Source organism: Danio rerio, chromosome 21, assembly GCF_049306965.1.
Source record: "Danio rerio strain Tuebingen ecotype United States chromosome 21, GRCz12tu, whole genome shotgun sequence".
NCBI classification, from domain to species: domain Eukaryota; kingdom Metazoa; phylum Chordata; class Actinopteri; order Cypriniformes; family Danionidae; genus Danio; species Danio rerio.
The window spans coordinates 6,859,012-6,876,339 of record NC_133196.1 but is presented as its reverse complement, the minus strand read 5'-3'; the positions used below and the strand labels follow the sequence as shown (position 1 = coordinate 6,876,339).

The 17,328-nt window shown below is 35.8% G+C and overlaps 1 protein-coding gene and 1 long non-coding RNA gene across 3 annotated transcripts in view; one reads left to right on the top strand and one right to left on the bottom strand.

The window, feature by feature from the left end:
- Positions 1–6,944, bottom strand: part of shroom3 (shroom family member 3) — a 150,774-nt gene extending 143,830 nt beyond the window's left edge. For both annotated transcript variants that reach the window (XM_073934227.1, XM_073934228.1), the window contains exon 1: positions 6,157–6,944. In XM_073934227.1, the coding sequence (XP_073790328.1) occupies positions 6,157–6,312 (156 nt within the window). In that variant the 5' untranslated portion in view covers positions 6,313–6,944. The remainder of the gene's footprint in view (positions 1–6,156) is intronic.
- Positions 1–17,328, top strand: part of LOC137488778 (uncharacterized) — a 385,094-nt gene that overhangs the window by 129,391 nt on the left and 238,375 nt on the right. The window lies entirely within an intron of this gene.

The following is a 17,328-nucleotide window of genomic DNA, read 5'->3' as shown; positions in this document are numbered from 1 at the left end:
ACATGCAAACCCCACACAGGTGACAGCGCTAACCACTGAGCTACCATGTTCCCACAAATCTATTAAGTAACTAAAATGTGTTTACAAATTTAAGTGGATTGAACATAAAACTATTACAATTTCTGATAAAAACTGATTCGGCTCGTTTTTTTTAATTCATAGTTTGAACAAGGAGAAAACAATTGAGTGCATTTACACCTGATTTTAAAATGCATTTCTGAAAAATCGCATAAGTGGAATCCATGTTTACCAGGGGCGCCCCCAAGGGGTGGCCACGGCCACCCCTCGGTAAACTCTGGCCACCCCTGTGGCCACCCCAATATAATTTTGCTGTTGACATTATTGATTTAAATGTACTTATAAATTCCCAATGTTTAAATAAATGAAATGCAGCTACTAAATTATTGTTGGTGTTACTCACGTAGCTGATTCATTGTCTCTCCCCCTTAGTGCTGGTTCAATGCTGAATGCTGGTGAAAGCAAACTGACGCATACGCGCAGAAAACCATTCCCGCGCCTCACGCACTCCTGTGTGAATCCCGGTTGGTTGTTTGCATGCACGCCGACAAAATACGCGCCGCTCATGCGCCGTGAAACGGAGTAATAGCCTATTGTGCAGAGGTGAAAGTCGACTAAAGTTTATATAATATGATGATGATGATGATGTTACTTTCACTAAGCATGCCTTTAAAGCAGAAAGGAGGGATAATGAGTCAGGGAGGTAAGACTTCATAACATGAGTTCGCCCAGGGTGTCATTTAAACTAGAACCGCCACTACCCTTCCCGATCGTCGTTGACAGCACGCACACACCTTCAATAGACAGCAATGGCAATTTAATATTTACCTTAAGATACAGTATATGAATAGAAGAAGCTGCATTAATAAAATGGCTCAAAAAGCAATATGGATAAATAATATTATTAGGTATAGTGAGTGTGTATAGTAATGCCTTTTGTTCAGTTTGTTCATTTGTTTGGGTTATTAATAAACTCATTATTCTTTCATTCATTTTCTTTTTGGCTTAGTCCCTTTATTAATCCAGGGTCACCACAGCAGAATGAACTGCCAACTTATCTAGCACATTTTTACACAGTGGATGCCCTTCCAGCTGCAACCCATCTCTGGGAATAATAAACTCATTAATCTTCATTAATTTTAGACATGGCATATACCGTATGATGTACAATAAAAGCACGTAAAAAGTTATTTATACAGTATATATATGAAAAGTGTTTTTAAACTAAACATAGATTTTTATTTGGTTTGCACATGTACTTTCTGAATTACTTCAAGGAATAAATAGCAATATTTCAAGAAGAATTAATTAAATGAATAAAAACTACATTATTACATTTACCAAAAACACAAATATAACATTAAACTGAATTCAGATTTTTTTTGTCACCCCAAGATTTGGTGCGGCCTCTTCTGGCCACCCCTAAGAAAATTTTCTGGGGGCGCCACTGATGTTTACAGATGTAAATGGGGTTTAAACACTTTGAGATCACCACATTTTACCTCTTCAGATGTAGTCAAACCAGGACAAGATATTTTGTACTTTGCTGTGTTATACCAAAACGAATCGTTTTTATTTGATTGCTTTCCTGTTCTCATAAGCCTCGTAACATGAGTTCTTCATTCAGCAGTCTTTGTGTAATGCATTAAGCACTCATGCAAAAGGGATGGAGAGAGTTACGAAATAAAAGGGAAGGGCCTTGATAAAACCCAAATAAAAAAGGTTGCAAGGGATGTGTCTGAACGGATGCATTGTCTTGGTCGACCACTTGTGATCAGATTACTGAAAACATGTTAATACCAAGTGGAAACAGGACCATAGACACTTATAAAGAAGCTAGCAACCACCCAGCAACAGCTTAAAGTAGTAGTTCAACCAAAAATGTACATTTCCTCCTCATTTGCTTGCTTTTAAGTGGTTGGAATTCCTTTCTTCTGTTAAAGGAATAGTTCACCCAAAACTGTAAATTTACTCACACTCAAGTGCTTGCACATGTTTATGAGTTTCTTTATTCTGTTAAACACAAAAGATAATATTTTGAAGATGAAAACCTGTCGCCACTGACTTCCATGGTATTTGTTTTTCCTACTATGGAAATCAATGGTTAAAACTTTCCCTGCTTTATTCAGACAAACAGGTTTGAAGGGAGTGTAAATGACAACAGCCTTTTTAGTTTTGGGTGAACTGTCCCTTTAAACACAAAAACAAGATATTCTGAAAAAATGTTATGGAAAACCAGCCATTGGTATTTATATAGGATCTAAAATACTATGGAAATCAATGGCTGCTTTTTTTCCAGCATTCTTCAGAATATATTTGTGTTGTGTGAATAAGTGGAGGATGAGAAAAGGATAGCAAAATTTTCCTACACAGGCTCATTGTGGATGCGTTCCCCTATCTACGTTTCTGGAGAGCACCAATTATGTAGCCAGATGTACGTCTGGCTGCATTTCGTCTTTAAAATTAACACTACAGGCTAGGGTGCTGCTGATGGCTTCTGTTCATTTAAGCGCTACCAACTGACCACTTATCACCATATGGATAGCTTTTTTTGGTGTTACCAGTTTGCTCAGTAGCTTGCCCCATATGTGGATGCCGTGCAGAGCTCACAGTGATAATGGGGTTCGAGTCCGGCAAAAACGGGTTTCAGAAACCAGGTAAAACAAAAGCAAATAAATAAATAAATAAATAAAAAACAGGCTAAAAATGTGGTGAAATCATTCCAACCTGGGCTCATTGTGGAAACCGAGCCCCGCGGACGTTTCTGCGGACTGCGATTTACGTCCCGGGAGGTACGTATTCGAGCGTTTTTTTTGTTTTCGCGGATCCGCGAGAGGCCGCTGTGCGCGCTTTTTCGCGCCCGCGCCGTTCTCGCGCGAAAAGCCGCCGGATCGAAAAAAAAAAAAAAGCAAAAGCCCTCGTCTTCGACCGCGTTTTCGGATCCCGCCACATTCTCGCCCTTATTTTTCGGATTCCGTTTTTCTTCTTACCTGATTTCCAGAACCTGCTGTTCCCCGGACTCGATCTCGGTCGTCGTCCACCGCGGCCGGCTCAGGCTCCTCCTTCGGGGCCTCCGCTCCGCCGACGCAACGCTGTGAGCTAAGCGGACAAACTGATTGCATCGGGAAAGCCCTCCACTCGGAGGAGAGCCGTCGGCCGGCGAGTGCGAAGAGGAGGGGCGGAGCGGCGCCACACCGCCCCGCAGCGTTCGCTCGAAAAAAACCAAACGTGGCCTTTACGTACCTCCGGTAAATCGCGGTCTCCAGAAACGTCCGCGGGGCTACGTTTCCAGAATGAGCTTGGGTTGAATCATTCAGCTATGAGGGCTTTTCTGTTTCTAGATTGCTTTTGAAAATACAATCAGTTGGGTTTAAAGAAGGGGCTGGTTGGGTCGGTCTGTTAGTCAATCCACAGCAAGTTGGCCTGCTCTGCTGAAGTGTATTTTGCACCCTCTGGTGGATTGACATGAAAAGAGGACGCATGAGAGAAGTTCGTGATCATCAGTGTGTACACAGCGGTCTCTTGTGGATTTGCAAAAACAAAAAATGCGAGTAGAAGTTCCTCCGGTTATGTATTTCGCTGTCCCAAGAAATGTAGACCTGGGTATGTATCAATAATGAGCCTGGGTTGGAATTTTTATTTTGGGTGAACTAACCCTTAAAAAACAATCTAAGAACTAACAACTACATTTACAACCATCCTAAACATAAAAATCTAGTTCTTTGAGCAAATTTTCAGATGTCAAAATTAATAAAGACCCATGGGATTAATAAGAAGTATAGGAAGATTAATTTCTTCCCTTCCAAGACTGCTAAAATCAATCACATTCAACTCTAAAACTGGATGGCCAACCAAATAATCTCAAGCTTTTCAGAACTACAGTGGATTCTAGAGATTCTGGTGCCTATTTTGTTTTAAGTTTGGGCTCCAGCCGTGTGGGAGAATTTAGCAGGAGCATGTGAAAACTGTTTTATGAATGTAGCAGGTCAAAATCTGTTACTCACGCTGATCTGGGTGTCACACCAAGAATCTGACCCTGTACTCAACAATTACGCTCTAGATGCCTGAAGGACGCTCCCTCTCATTAAGAAGTGTGTGTGACATATGGACCCTACACGATCAGCACTGTGCCTCGTGTGACCTCCATATTACATTTGAATTAATGCATTATTTGATGTGTGTGTGTGTATATACTAAAATGTTACTATAATCTGATTAGCACTTATTTGCATGCATAAAAAACATTGTGGCCCCAAAACGTGTTTGTACACTTCAAATATTTGACTGCCATTGAATCTGAAATAAAATACCAAGTGGCATCTACAAACATGTCCAGTAAAATTTACTTTAGGTCACATTTAACGGTATTAACTAACACCACTAGCTTAATAAACTGCTAAATAGCTGTTTATCAATAGTTAGTAAGAAGTTTGGTTTAGGTTTTGGTAAGATTAGGGTTGCAGATCATACTTTAAAATAACTACTAATGAACAGTTAATAACTTATTAATATGCAAGTGATAAGCCAGTAGTTAATTAAATGAATTGTGACGTACAGTTTTACCACATTTCCTCATAAATAACATCTTTTTAGAGCTATTTTTTTCTCGATGATCAATCATATTGCAACAAAATGACTTCTAATGGTTATGACAGGTTAAGTACACTGACCCTGATTTTGCCCTTTAATTTTTTTTACATAAATAAATTGAATAAAGTTGTTCTTTTTTTGTAAAACTGTGGTTGATGCTTGTGTTCTGCAGCATCACTGCAAACAAAAATATCACACAGGTGTTCAGACCAAAAAAACCTAAACCACAGTAGTAGTCGACACATTTACCACATCTATAAACTTCATCCACTAGCATTTGACTATGGAAAAAGCACCAGAATTGCAGTCAAATGGTAAATTAAATCTTTTAAAACCTACACTGTCAAACCCAAAAAGTTAGGTAACTCAAACCATTTGAGGAAACTATTGCAACAAACCATAAGTTCAAAAACTAATCCTGATGAGTACTGTGAACTTAATCTATTAAAGTAAACGAAGCAATTTAAGCACAGCAAGTGAAGAGAACTCAAACCACCTGAGTACTGTAAAACCTAATAAGTTAAGGCAATTCAAACCCTTTGAGGAAACCAATTGCTACAAAACATTTGAGTTAAAAACTAATGTATACGAGTACTGTGAACTTCTTTCAAGTTGAAGTAATGAGGTATTTAATCAACTCATTACCTTCAACACAGAGTTGAAAACTCTTTTCAAGTGAGTAGGATTAACTTTCAGTAAATTTTGAGTTAACTACACTCATTTCATTTTATAAAATTGACAGTTGGGTTTTACAGTGTATGTGAAATGCGTGTTTGTTTTATGTTGCCACTTGGTTTATCTAATGGAGTGACATTCAAACATTTTAGGCGTGACATAAGTGTTCAAATAACTGGATCATACTGACATAACGCTCTCTGGCGTCTTCCATTCACAATTTCCAGTTCACTTCCAGCCACAAGCATGAAACCACCATTATTATGTTACTCAATGACGTTCAGTAGAGTTGAAGTCAAAATTAGAGAAATTTGTATTCCTTTTCAAAATTTTCCCAAGTGATATTTACCAGAGCAAGGGCATTTTCTCAGTGTTTGCTAGTCTATTATTGTCTTCTGGAGAAAGTGTTATTTATTTGGCTAAAATAAAAGCAGTTTAATTTAAATAATAATAATAAGGTCAATATCATTAGCCCTCTCAATGATTATTATTTCTCCATTGACCACAGAACAAATCACTGTTGTCCAATGAAGTGCCTAAGTAATCAAACTTGCCCTGTTACCATAATTAACAAAATTAAGCCTTTAAATGGGACATTATGCCATATACTTGTGTCATTATGACAAAGACTAAAGTGGTAATTAGAAATTAGTTGTTAAAGCTTTTATGTATTAAATTGTTTTCTCTGTCAAACAGCACATTAATTTTTTTTTTTAAAGAATAAAAAATTGATATAAGGGCTAATAATTTTGACTTCGACTATATATAATAACAAGCTGACACTTTCTGCCTCCATGACTCAGGGCTGTGGCTTCACAGGTGACATACAGATATTCATTATCTGAAAGACAGGTGATTAAGCTGAAACTTTACCTTTGATATGATTAAGGGCTCGTCGTGTTCAAGCCCACCTTTGAGCGTGAAACCCCAGGGCGCTCCACCCTGCAACTGTGCCTCGACGAACACGAACTTTCCCTTCTGGATCACGGCGCTGCTGCTGCTGCTGCTGCCTGGAAAACTATTATCCATCGCTGGAATGTTTGGGAAAATAATGGACGAGGTCGTCCCTTAGTTACTCAGTCAACCAATAAACTCCGCGAGGAACACGGCCAAGGATGTCCTAGATGTTTCTTTTCAGTCAAAACTTTAACGATGTGATGTCTCATTTCCTCGATTTACTTCATTTGAAATCGCAGCGTAAAAATAACCATCCTGATTTTGTGTTCATAGCACCTACCTCACATCCCTACCTGCTTATCCAGCCCTTCAGAAATTTACATGTGCAAATAAGCAGGCAAATGTGATTTTATGCGTGCCACTTTTCCAGGCAGTGGTCTCACTTTTAAACCCCGTTTGTCAGTCCTCGCTCGCTTCCGACTTCATTTTTACATCACAATAGCATTTGATTCATTTCACTGCGTCTGTAGAAAGCGTGAGCGCTCGCGCCCGCCGCGCGCCCTCGGAGTCCTGTCAGAAAGAAAAAGTTACTTTACTCGTTTCCAAACCCATCGATTCCGTGCAAAGCTCAGTTTTAGCTTCTAAAATACATCGCATTTCAGTTTTCGTTTCTTGTTGATGCGCTGAAACTCTCCGCAGCCACGGATGAGGGAGTCTGTGGTCGACCCCCCCCACCCATGTAACTCCACACAGTTCATCGGAATGGTGACGCGCATGCGCGAACAGTGCAAACCGCTCAGCCACAGTGAAATAATACGGCAGCTCCCGAAATCACGTACTGCTGGTGCACAAGGCCGAAACTGGCTGACATAATGTAGGCTAGTCAAATGAGTAGGCTATGTCCTCCCACATCGTGCAAGGAAAACATACAAACACCATCTTTTAACAAGTTTGGTCAAGTCATCAGTGAATGGAGTTTTAAAAGTAGCCTAATAAAGGCTATTGTTAAGTGACTTAAAAAGGTAACTAATGTGTCAAGCTGCTTAGTTACTTTTTTTTAAGTGACTTAACATTGTAATACATGTCCGTAGCCAGCCTGGTGAAAGGAGGGTTTTTAATCTACTCAAAAATTGACCTTTTTTGCAATTAATCCCCTCATTATGAGACTTAAATACTGCATTTTAGTGACGTTTAAGCACTATTTTTAACTAGATTAGCTTGTGGGATGGTCATCACCACATTTTCTCAATGCATCAAAATATTGCCTAAAGATTTTGAATAAAGAAATATGAAAATGCTTATTTTTAAAATACAAATGCATTACATTATATATCATTAGAAAAAAAGGAATCTGTTAAAGTTTTTAAATAAAAAATTGTCCTATTGTCATTTATTAGGCAGATATAAGACTGGCCAGCACATTCGACTTTCTGCAGTCACAATTTGGCCATTTGAATAAAAACATGAAGACAAAATAATAATAATCATAAATGTAGAGTTTCAGGATTGTTCTAGCATCTCTTGTAAAAAAATAAAAATAAATTATATATATATATATATATATATATATATATATATATATATATATATATATATATATATATATATATATATGTAAATATATATATTTATATATATATATATATATATATATATATATATATATATATATATATATATATATATATTAATTAAAAAATTAATAGATAACAACAACAACAGCCAAAACAGTATTCAAATTCATTTTAATATGGATCGCTTTTGATGCTTCACACCTTTTTATTGGTATTTTTTTTTTTTTTCAAGAACAAGTTCCAAGATTTAGATAAAACGTTACTTTTTCTCTATTTTTGTTTGTTTTCTCTATTTAAAAACAATGTAGTAGCGAAAGATGACTTCATTTACAACAGCTTGTAAAATGAAATATTTGTTCGCATTGGCTAAAACTGATTAGTTGAAGCCAAGAGAGGATTCCACTTGCTCTTAAACCCCTTTTTCAAAGGGTTATTTTCAAAATTTACGATGGCATAGCAGTCAAAAAAGGACAAATGAGCTCATGTATGGGACAAATTCTGGACCTTTGTCAGTGAGGGATGGGTCTTGTGAACCCCCCAAACCCTCCTGGCTACAGACCTGTAACATATTAGGCTACATTATAATAAAAAAAAAAAAAACTTTACCTATCACTGATGACTTGACCAAACTTGTTAAAGGATTGTGGCTGTATGTTTTCCGTGCATGTCTCTACAATTTGAAAAAAGGATTTTAAATAGTTTAAAGAGTTGGTTTCACTTCATGCTTTAAAAAAGATTTTAAACGATTTGAAGTTTGAAACATTGGCCTGACGATGTTCTGAATAGGTTTTAACATTCATTTTCACTGTTATTTGATTTTTGTTTGCTTGCTTGTTAAACTCGTGTGAACTGTATATTGCCGAATCTTGGCCAGGTCTTATAAAAGAGAATTGTAATCTTAAGATGTGCTTTTCCTGCTGAAATAAATGTTATAACATGAATAATAACAATGTTAAGTCACTTAAAGTAATTAAATATGTTGCTGTTTAGTAACTTAATTAATGTGAAAGTATCTGTTGTAATGTTAAAGTATGTATGTTTTTTTTTAAGATTAAGAAAGCTAATATTACTTTAAAAGTAGCTTAACATTTCTTAACATTTGTAGGTCAAAAGCATTGCACTTTATGCATTATGAAGCATTGCACAATTTCTACTGTATGGTGTTTGGATGGGTATTCCTATGTATTAGATGGCAGGGGCATAGCAGACATTTTAAAAGTGGGGGCGGGGACAGCTGAATGAGAGATAAATTTTCCATTCATTTTATTATTAATTACCTGTTTCTAAATGGTCTGTGTCTAAAACTGAGGGGGACGTATCCCCCCCTGCCCCCCCCCCCCCCCTCTCCACACCACCACCAGTGTGTAGCATCCACTTGGATGATGCGACGGCAGTCACAGAACAACGGACAGCTATTTGTGGAGTGGAGAGACAGTAATAGAGCCAATTCAAACTTAGACTCAACTTTATTATCCTGTTTGGGGAAACTAAAATGGCAGCAAGTTGCCATAACACAGGCGAAGTTCCATGTACACATTACCAAAATATTACCACAAAACACAATACATCATTTTTAAATGCATCTCCCTCCCTGCTGGACTCATTTAATGACCTAATGGCCACCATTATAAAATAATTTTAAATTCTGTTTGTCCGGCAAATAGGAACTCTAAAACAACGTCCTGAGCAGCTGAAACAATGGGTGATCCAGGGTGCGTAAGATACCCTGAGCTCTCTTTAAAACATAATTACAGTAAATTACCATTGGACCAGTTTGGTTAAAACCGATGATCTTGCCTGCCAGCTTCACAAGGTTACTCAACCTGTTCTTATTTGACAGACAATTCTGTTGATGAAGATGATTGGGAGGCCATGATTAAAAAGGGCCGATGTATGGAATTTGGACGCAACACCAGGGTTACACCCCTACTCTTTACGAAAAGTGCCATGGGATTTTTAATGACCACAGAGAGTCAGGACCTTGGTTTAACGTCTCATCCCAAAGACGATGCTCACTGACAGTATAATAGCTGCGTCCCAAATGGCACACTATGCACTCATGCACTATGTACTTATGCAATTACACACTCAACAGGATAGTATATATATGTGGTGGCGTCCCAAATGGCACACTAATGTTTTTTTTACTAAGCGGAAATTCAAACCGTTTTCCTGATGACGTTTGACTGTTGCCAAATCAGTGAAATAAACGACTGAATTATCAAATAATACCTGCCGTGAGTTTAACCGCATTCACCATCGGGAGGCGCTATAATCACCCTCGTAGGAAAATTTTGCTTTCACCATCCAAAATAAATGAAGTTATTCAACATGTGCGTCCGATTGCCTCGCCCCTTTCGCTACGTAAGCAAATCTGCGGTCGTTGAGTGCGTGAAGTGTCCATCATTACACACTTCATTTTAGCGGCTGAATTTTGATTAAGGACTTGGCACTTATCTTGGACTAAATGACTAAAAACCCCTGGATTGTTGCTGTTTGATTCATGACATTTGTTGTTATTGTTTTTCAAGCATTCAATTAAAAAAAAAAAAAAAAAAAAAAAAAAAAGATTGGAGGACGAAAAAAAAAAAAATTTAGCGGCTGAATGAGTGCATTATCTGGGTAATTAAAGTGCACTTAATATTTTTAGAGTTTTCAGTGTGAACACACTACTTACACTATTTATTCTACAAAATGGCATAGAATAGTGCATTAGTATGCGATTTGGGACGCAGGTAATGTCCCCTTCACTTAGTAGGATTCACACAGATCGCAGATTGAGCGCCCCCTGCTGGCCTCTCTAACACCACTTCCAACAGCAACCTAGTTTTCCCATGTGGTCTCCCATCCAGGTACTGACCAGGCTCAGCCCTGCTCAGCTTCAGTGATTAACTGGTCTTGGGCTGCAGGGTGATATGGCTGTCAGTTTATATCACTTTAAAGTACTAAAAATGTTCAAAAATGTCTCTTTTTAAAACTGTTCAAGGTTAAAAGTTGTTGGAAGAAAGATCAAGGCTCCATAATGCAACCCAAATGCTTACATAAATGTGGAAAAAATACATACATGAATCACAAAATACAGAAAACTGCTGATACACAGATATTTTTGAGTCATTTGTTGCTCATTTAAAATATCTTAAACACCAGACTGGGCATCATGCGAAGGGTCTAAATCTATAAAAACATGTAGTAAAGTTATGTGCCCTCTGCCGTTGTTTAAAGCTGACTGATGATCCACAGTGAATCAGCTTTTGCTTTAAATATAAAACAGATGTCTGACTTGTACCCATATTCCTGCGGTTATAAATCAAAAGCACATGGAGATGTAAAAATGCGGTTTTAAAGTTGAAGATATGTCAGTTTTATTTACTTTGTCTTTATTCAAATCGATTTAGATTTTAAGTTGATGCTGACAATTTTATTCAAACTGATGTTGACAGCGTAAAGCAGAAACATCTGGAGAATCAAGGTAAACATGTCATTTATATTAATTCTGGCCGTCTCTCACCTATTAACCTGTTTTTTACTCGTTTCTTCCAGCAGCTGTAAGACCTGACCCCTGTTTTAAATAAAATAACACTCCCGAGGGGCACGTTTTAGCCATTCTTTATTATAGCCTTCTTATTTTATTTATTTATTAATCTTTTTATTGGTCTTTTGTATGACACAACAAATTAAATACTGAGTGAGGTAAGCAGTGATATATTGTCCATTGTTAACCCCAGCCCCTAACCCAGGGGTCACCGATCTCGGTGTGGAGGGCCGATGTCCCTGCAGGGTTTAGCTCCAACTTGCCTCAACACACCTGCCTGGGTGTTTCAAGTATACCTAGTAAGACTTTGATTAGCTTGTTCAGGTGTGTTTGATTAGGGTTGGAGCTAAAATCTGCAGGACACCGGCCCTCCAGGAACAAGTTTGGTGACCTCTGCCCTAACACATAGTTCGTTAACTCAAATAACAAAACAAGAAAAATAAATAACAAATTAAGTTCATTAGATGCATAAGTACATAATAACTAGATACAGATAGTGAAAAAATTATTATTATTATTATTATTATTATTATGATTACTATTACTATTATTATTATTATTAATAGGATTAGTAGTAGTAATATTACTATTATTTTTATTATTATTAATATTATTATTAATAATAACATTATTCATATTATTATTATTGCTATTATTATTATTCATATTAATATTATTACTATTTTGTATTATTATTACTACTGCTACTATTATTATTAATAATATTTTTATTATAGTTACTTCTACTATTATTATTACTATTATTACTTCTATTATTATTATTATTATTAATATTATTACTATTATTATAAGGATTACTATTGCTATTATTATTATTATCATTATTATTACTATTATTATTATTATTACTATAATTACTTCTATTATTATTATTATTATTATTACTATTATTAAAATTATTATTATTATTATTGATAATAATATTTTTACTATTATTATTATCACTATTATTATTGTTATTATTATTACTATTATTACTATTATTATTATTATTATTATTATTATTATTATTACTATTATTATTATCATTATTATTATTATGGCTATTATTATTATTATTATTATCATTATTATTATTATTATTATGATTATGATTAATATTATTGATACTATTATTATTATTGTTATTATTATTATTATTATTATTATTATTGTTATTATTATTATTACAGGTTGCTAGCACCAGGTGTAATAAACAGGCCTTTGATAGTCAAGAAAGGAATCCCAAGTCTTATAAAAGGAATCTAGTGAGTTGTAGAGTAAGCATCTTAGCTTTTCAAGTCTGATGCAGTAAAAAATGTCTGTATCTGCTTGTTATGTAGGGGTGGGGAGTGTGCATCCACTTTAGAAGTAAGCATGTCTCTCAAAAATGGTGGTTAAAGCAACAACCTTGCTGGCATGGACTGTCAAACCAGGTCCAAGGGATACTCCAAAGAGGGCTAGCAAGGATCAGGGGTCTATATTGATTTTTAGTGCTTTATTGAATGTATTACAAACACCTGACCATAATGTGGCCAGCTATGTCAAAAACACTTGCAGATGGTCATCAGGTGAATGTTTGCAATGATTTCAAGCAGAGCTCCTTTCTGGAAAGAAGTTAGCCAAATGTGCATTGGATAAGTGAGATCTAAATAATATTTTACACTGCATCAAACCATGCACATAATGATGAGGAGCGCACCTGGGCTAAAATGTTATTTCATAGATTCTCTATTATAGTAACTCCAAGGTCCCACCCTCAAGTATCATTAATTCATTAATTATTAATTCGTTAAGTATTATAGTCACCTTATTTTGACTGAAATGTAATTACTAGCAGGTATTCAACATAGAAAAAGATCTGACTTTATAGGCAGAAAACATTTTGAAAAACATTGTGCTTTCTGTAAATGCAGGACCGATTGACCAGATCACTGCAAAAACATAGCTTTAGTCTTCTTTCTAGTCCAAATATCTAAAAACGCATTTTCTAGACAAGTAAAAAAATATTGTCGTTTTCAGAAATAATATGTCAAAATTAAGTGAGTTTTTAACACTTTACAATAAGGTTCATTAGTTAATGCATTTACTAACACGAACTAATCACGAACAACACATGTACAGCATTTATTAATCTTAATTAAACGTTTACTAATGCATTATTAACATCCAAGTCCATGCTTGTTAACATTAGTTAATGCACCATGAGTTAACATGAACTAACAATGAACTACTGTATTTTCATTAACTAACGTTTACTAACATGAATACTGTAGTAAATGTATTGTTCATTGTTTGTTCATGCTAGTAAATGCATTAATTAACATTAACTAATGAACCTTATTGTAAAGTGTGACCAGTTTTTTCTTAAAACAAGCAAAATAATCTGCCTGTGGGGTAAGCAAAATCTTGTTTTCACTTAGAAATAAGGTTATTTAGCATGTTTTAAGGAACAACTCACTTAATTTTGACATTTCTGAAAACAAGACAATATTTTTTACATGTCTATATAAAATGCTTCTTGATTAAAGATTTTTAAATTTGACATGTTCAGATAAACCAAGCTTATTTGTTGCAATCTTGTTTTCTAATTCAGTTTTATAGTTTGGTTTAGCTTGGAGAATTTCTCTTTTAAGCTCTTTATTTGCCAAATACAAGTCAGAATCGGCTTCTTGTTAAAAAACAATTTATTTTTCTGTATGCAGGATTTGACTGATTTTGTTACCCACGGTTTGTTGTTAGAGTTAATTTTTCCCCGCCTACATGGAATAATCATGTCTCTGCAAAAAGCCACATAGGAGCATACAGTATCGACGAACATATCAAAATTATCACCACAGGACTGTTTAAACATCTCCCAATCTGTACAGTCATAGCACTCCTGCAAACAGAGCGCAGATTCATCAGACCAGTCCATGACATCCATTGTCTGTGTTTTCTGCCTTTTAAAACAGTTTTATATGTGGGGATTAGATGAACACAATTATGATCGGCTGAGGCGAGTGGGGGTAGTGGCAGTGATTTATATGCATCCTTTACAGATCCATAACAAAGGTCCAAACACCTGTCCTGCCTGGTTGGACAGGACACGTACTGATAAAAAGTTGTAAGTGTCTTATTTAGAGAAACATGATTAAAATCACCCAAAACAAAGTTTGGTGCGTTAGGTGATATCATCTGCAGTCTCTGCACCACATTAAAAATTGTGCCACAAGCAGACATCGCGTTTGCTTTCGGGTGAATATACACTATGGTAACGAAGAGTTCACGAGGGAGATAGCAAGGCCGTAGCGACATGGATAAAAGTTCAACGTCTGGTGTGCAGATGTGCTCCCTTACCGTTACAGCCTTGCGGTATCTTTTGTTGACTTAAAACAATTAATATATGCTCCTCCTTTAACATTTTTACATAAAATGTTTGTATATATGCATTTCCTGTAAAAAAAAAAAATGCATTACTAACTCTTGTAAATAACTAAAATTGGAAAATGTGCGAAACATATTTGTATGTAATTTGATAATTATGTACCCTCTCCTCTGTTTTTCTTTTTCTTTCTCCTCTCCTTTATGTTTTTTCACTTATTTCATTCTTGTTAAGAAATGTAAAGTGATTGTATTATATTGTATAAGAAAACTTTACATGCTGGTTAATAAAAAAAAAAATCTTTTGTTGATATAAAGACATACACCGCCGCCCTGAGATTTCCGTGTTAACTCGGTCTGTCGATTCAATTGAAACGGTGTTCTGAAGCCATCGATGGATAGGTCGAAATTCTGGTCATTCTCTGTTAGCCACGTCTCAGTAAAGGCCAGAACACAACAATCACAGGCATCATGATTACAGCAAATTACTGTAAAAATGGCTACATCTTTTGCACGTTAGGAATTCATTCATTCATTCATTCATTTTCTTTTCGGCTTAGTCCCTTCATTAATCCGGGGTCACCACAGTGGAATGAACCGCCAACTTATCCAGCAGGTTTTTACGCAGCGGATGCCCTTCCAGCTGCAATTGATCTCTGGGAAACATCCACACACATATTCACACACACTCATACACTATGGACAATTTATCCTACCCAATTCACCTGTATAGCATGTCTTTAAACTGTGGGGGAAACCAGAGCACCCGGAGGAAACCCACGCGAACGCAGGGAGAACATGCAAACTCCACACATGTTAGGAATTCAAACACTTGACATTTTATCCAACATAGAAATTATTACACATTAATGTTTATGCTAGTACAGGCACTTTGTTTGATATTTAGAAATATTTACAGAATTATTGTTATTATGAAGTACCTCACAGTAATTGAAGTACCTTACTGTGAAAGTATTGCAATTATTAGCCAGTAATTTACTGTAAATTTAAGGTCAAATATTTTACAGTGTGCTTCATTTATTTAAATAAACTATACTCAAATGTAGCCTTATTTCTTTTGTCTCAAATGCAAGCCCTCTGAAAGTCTTCTAAACTTTATCTAAATGTTTTGTTCTGCCTTTGTGCATTGAGTAAACATAATGACAGTATGACGTGAGATGCTTTGGTTAAAAAGGATGTTAACGTCAAAATTATTCACCCTCGTGTGAATTTTTTTCTTTTTTTAAATATTTCCCAAATGATTTTCAACAAGGAAATTTTCACAGTATTTCCTATAATATTTTTTTTTCTGCTGAAGAAAGTCTTTTTTGATTTTCTGGCTAGAATAAAAGCAGTTTTTAATATTCTTAATTTTAATTTTCAATATTATTAGTCAAAAAGGTAATAATTCGCACTCATCAAATAATTGCTTCATATATTTTTTATTTTTACGTTCTTCAGGTGATTAAAAACACAAACGTTTCGACACAATGCCTTCCTCAGTGTATTAGCCCCCTTAAGCTATATATTTTTTCATTGGCTACAGAATGACTAATGACTTGCCTAATTAACCTAGTGAAGCCTTTAATGTCACTTTAAGCTGAATACTAGTATCTCAAAAAATATTAAGTCAAATATTATGTACTGTCATCATGACAAAGATAAAATAAATCAGTTATTAGAATTGAGTTATTAAAATTATTATGTTTAGAATTATGTTTAGGTTGGCTAATAATACTGACTTTAACTGTTTATTTATTTTTTTTAAAAACATGCAATTTTGTTCGCCTCAAAGCAAACAAGTGTTAAAGTATCTGTTTCTGCATTGGTTTCTCTGTAAAACATGTTCCTGTTCCTCTTTTATGATCTCTCAAAGCTCTGAAGGTAGCTTTCATCATTACAATAGCACACCTGCGGCGTATAATACAGGTGTGGTCACTGTGCTCTGCAGCCTCCAGACACATCTGAACATGTTTACCAATGACATCATACTTGTGAGGTCATTTCCTGGTAGCCTCTCAAACTCGCATACTTATGAGGAGATTGTAAGGGGAAACAACAAACAAACAACATGTGCAACTTTGAACATAATGTTCCTTGGGGTCAGCGCACAAACTGCTTTGAGATTATAATTTTTTTTTATCAGGATCCCCATTAGCCACTACCAAGGTAGTGGCTAGTCTTCCTGGGGTCCATCGAACATACCAAAAAATACATTCATACACAACAACAAAGGCCAATAAAAACATTAAAGAGCCCATATTACACATGAAACAGGGTCATATTTTGGTTGTAAGAGTTGTAAAGGTTGTTGGTGCTTTCATGGTCTTATAATCTGCATTCATTTTTACTGATTTATCTCAGCGAATCGTCCAGTGATTCATTTGTTCCCAAACCTCTCCTTCGCACGAAGCTAATCTGCGCTGATTGGACCGATGATAGACTGTTGCGATTGGTTGACACTGACTGCCTTCAGCGAGAGACAGAGTGAAATGCCCAGCAGCTAATCAACAATATAGAAGTAGTCACAGTGCATACACGCTCGATAGTGTGAGGCATGGATTTTAGCTGCCAGTGGGTAATTGTAAATACAGACAATGGACTTGAAAATACAAACGACTAACTATTTTATTGAGCAAAAACTCCAAGAACTGGCGAGGAGATCTGCTAGCTTGTCAC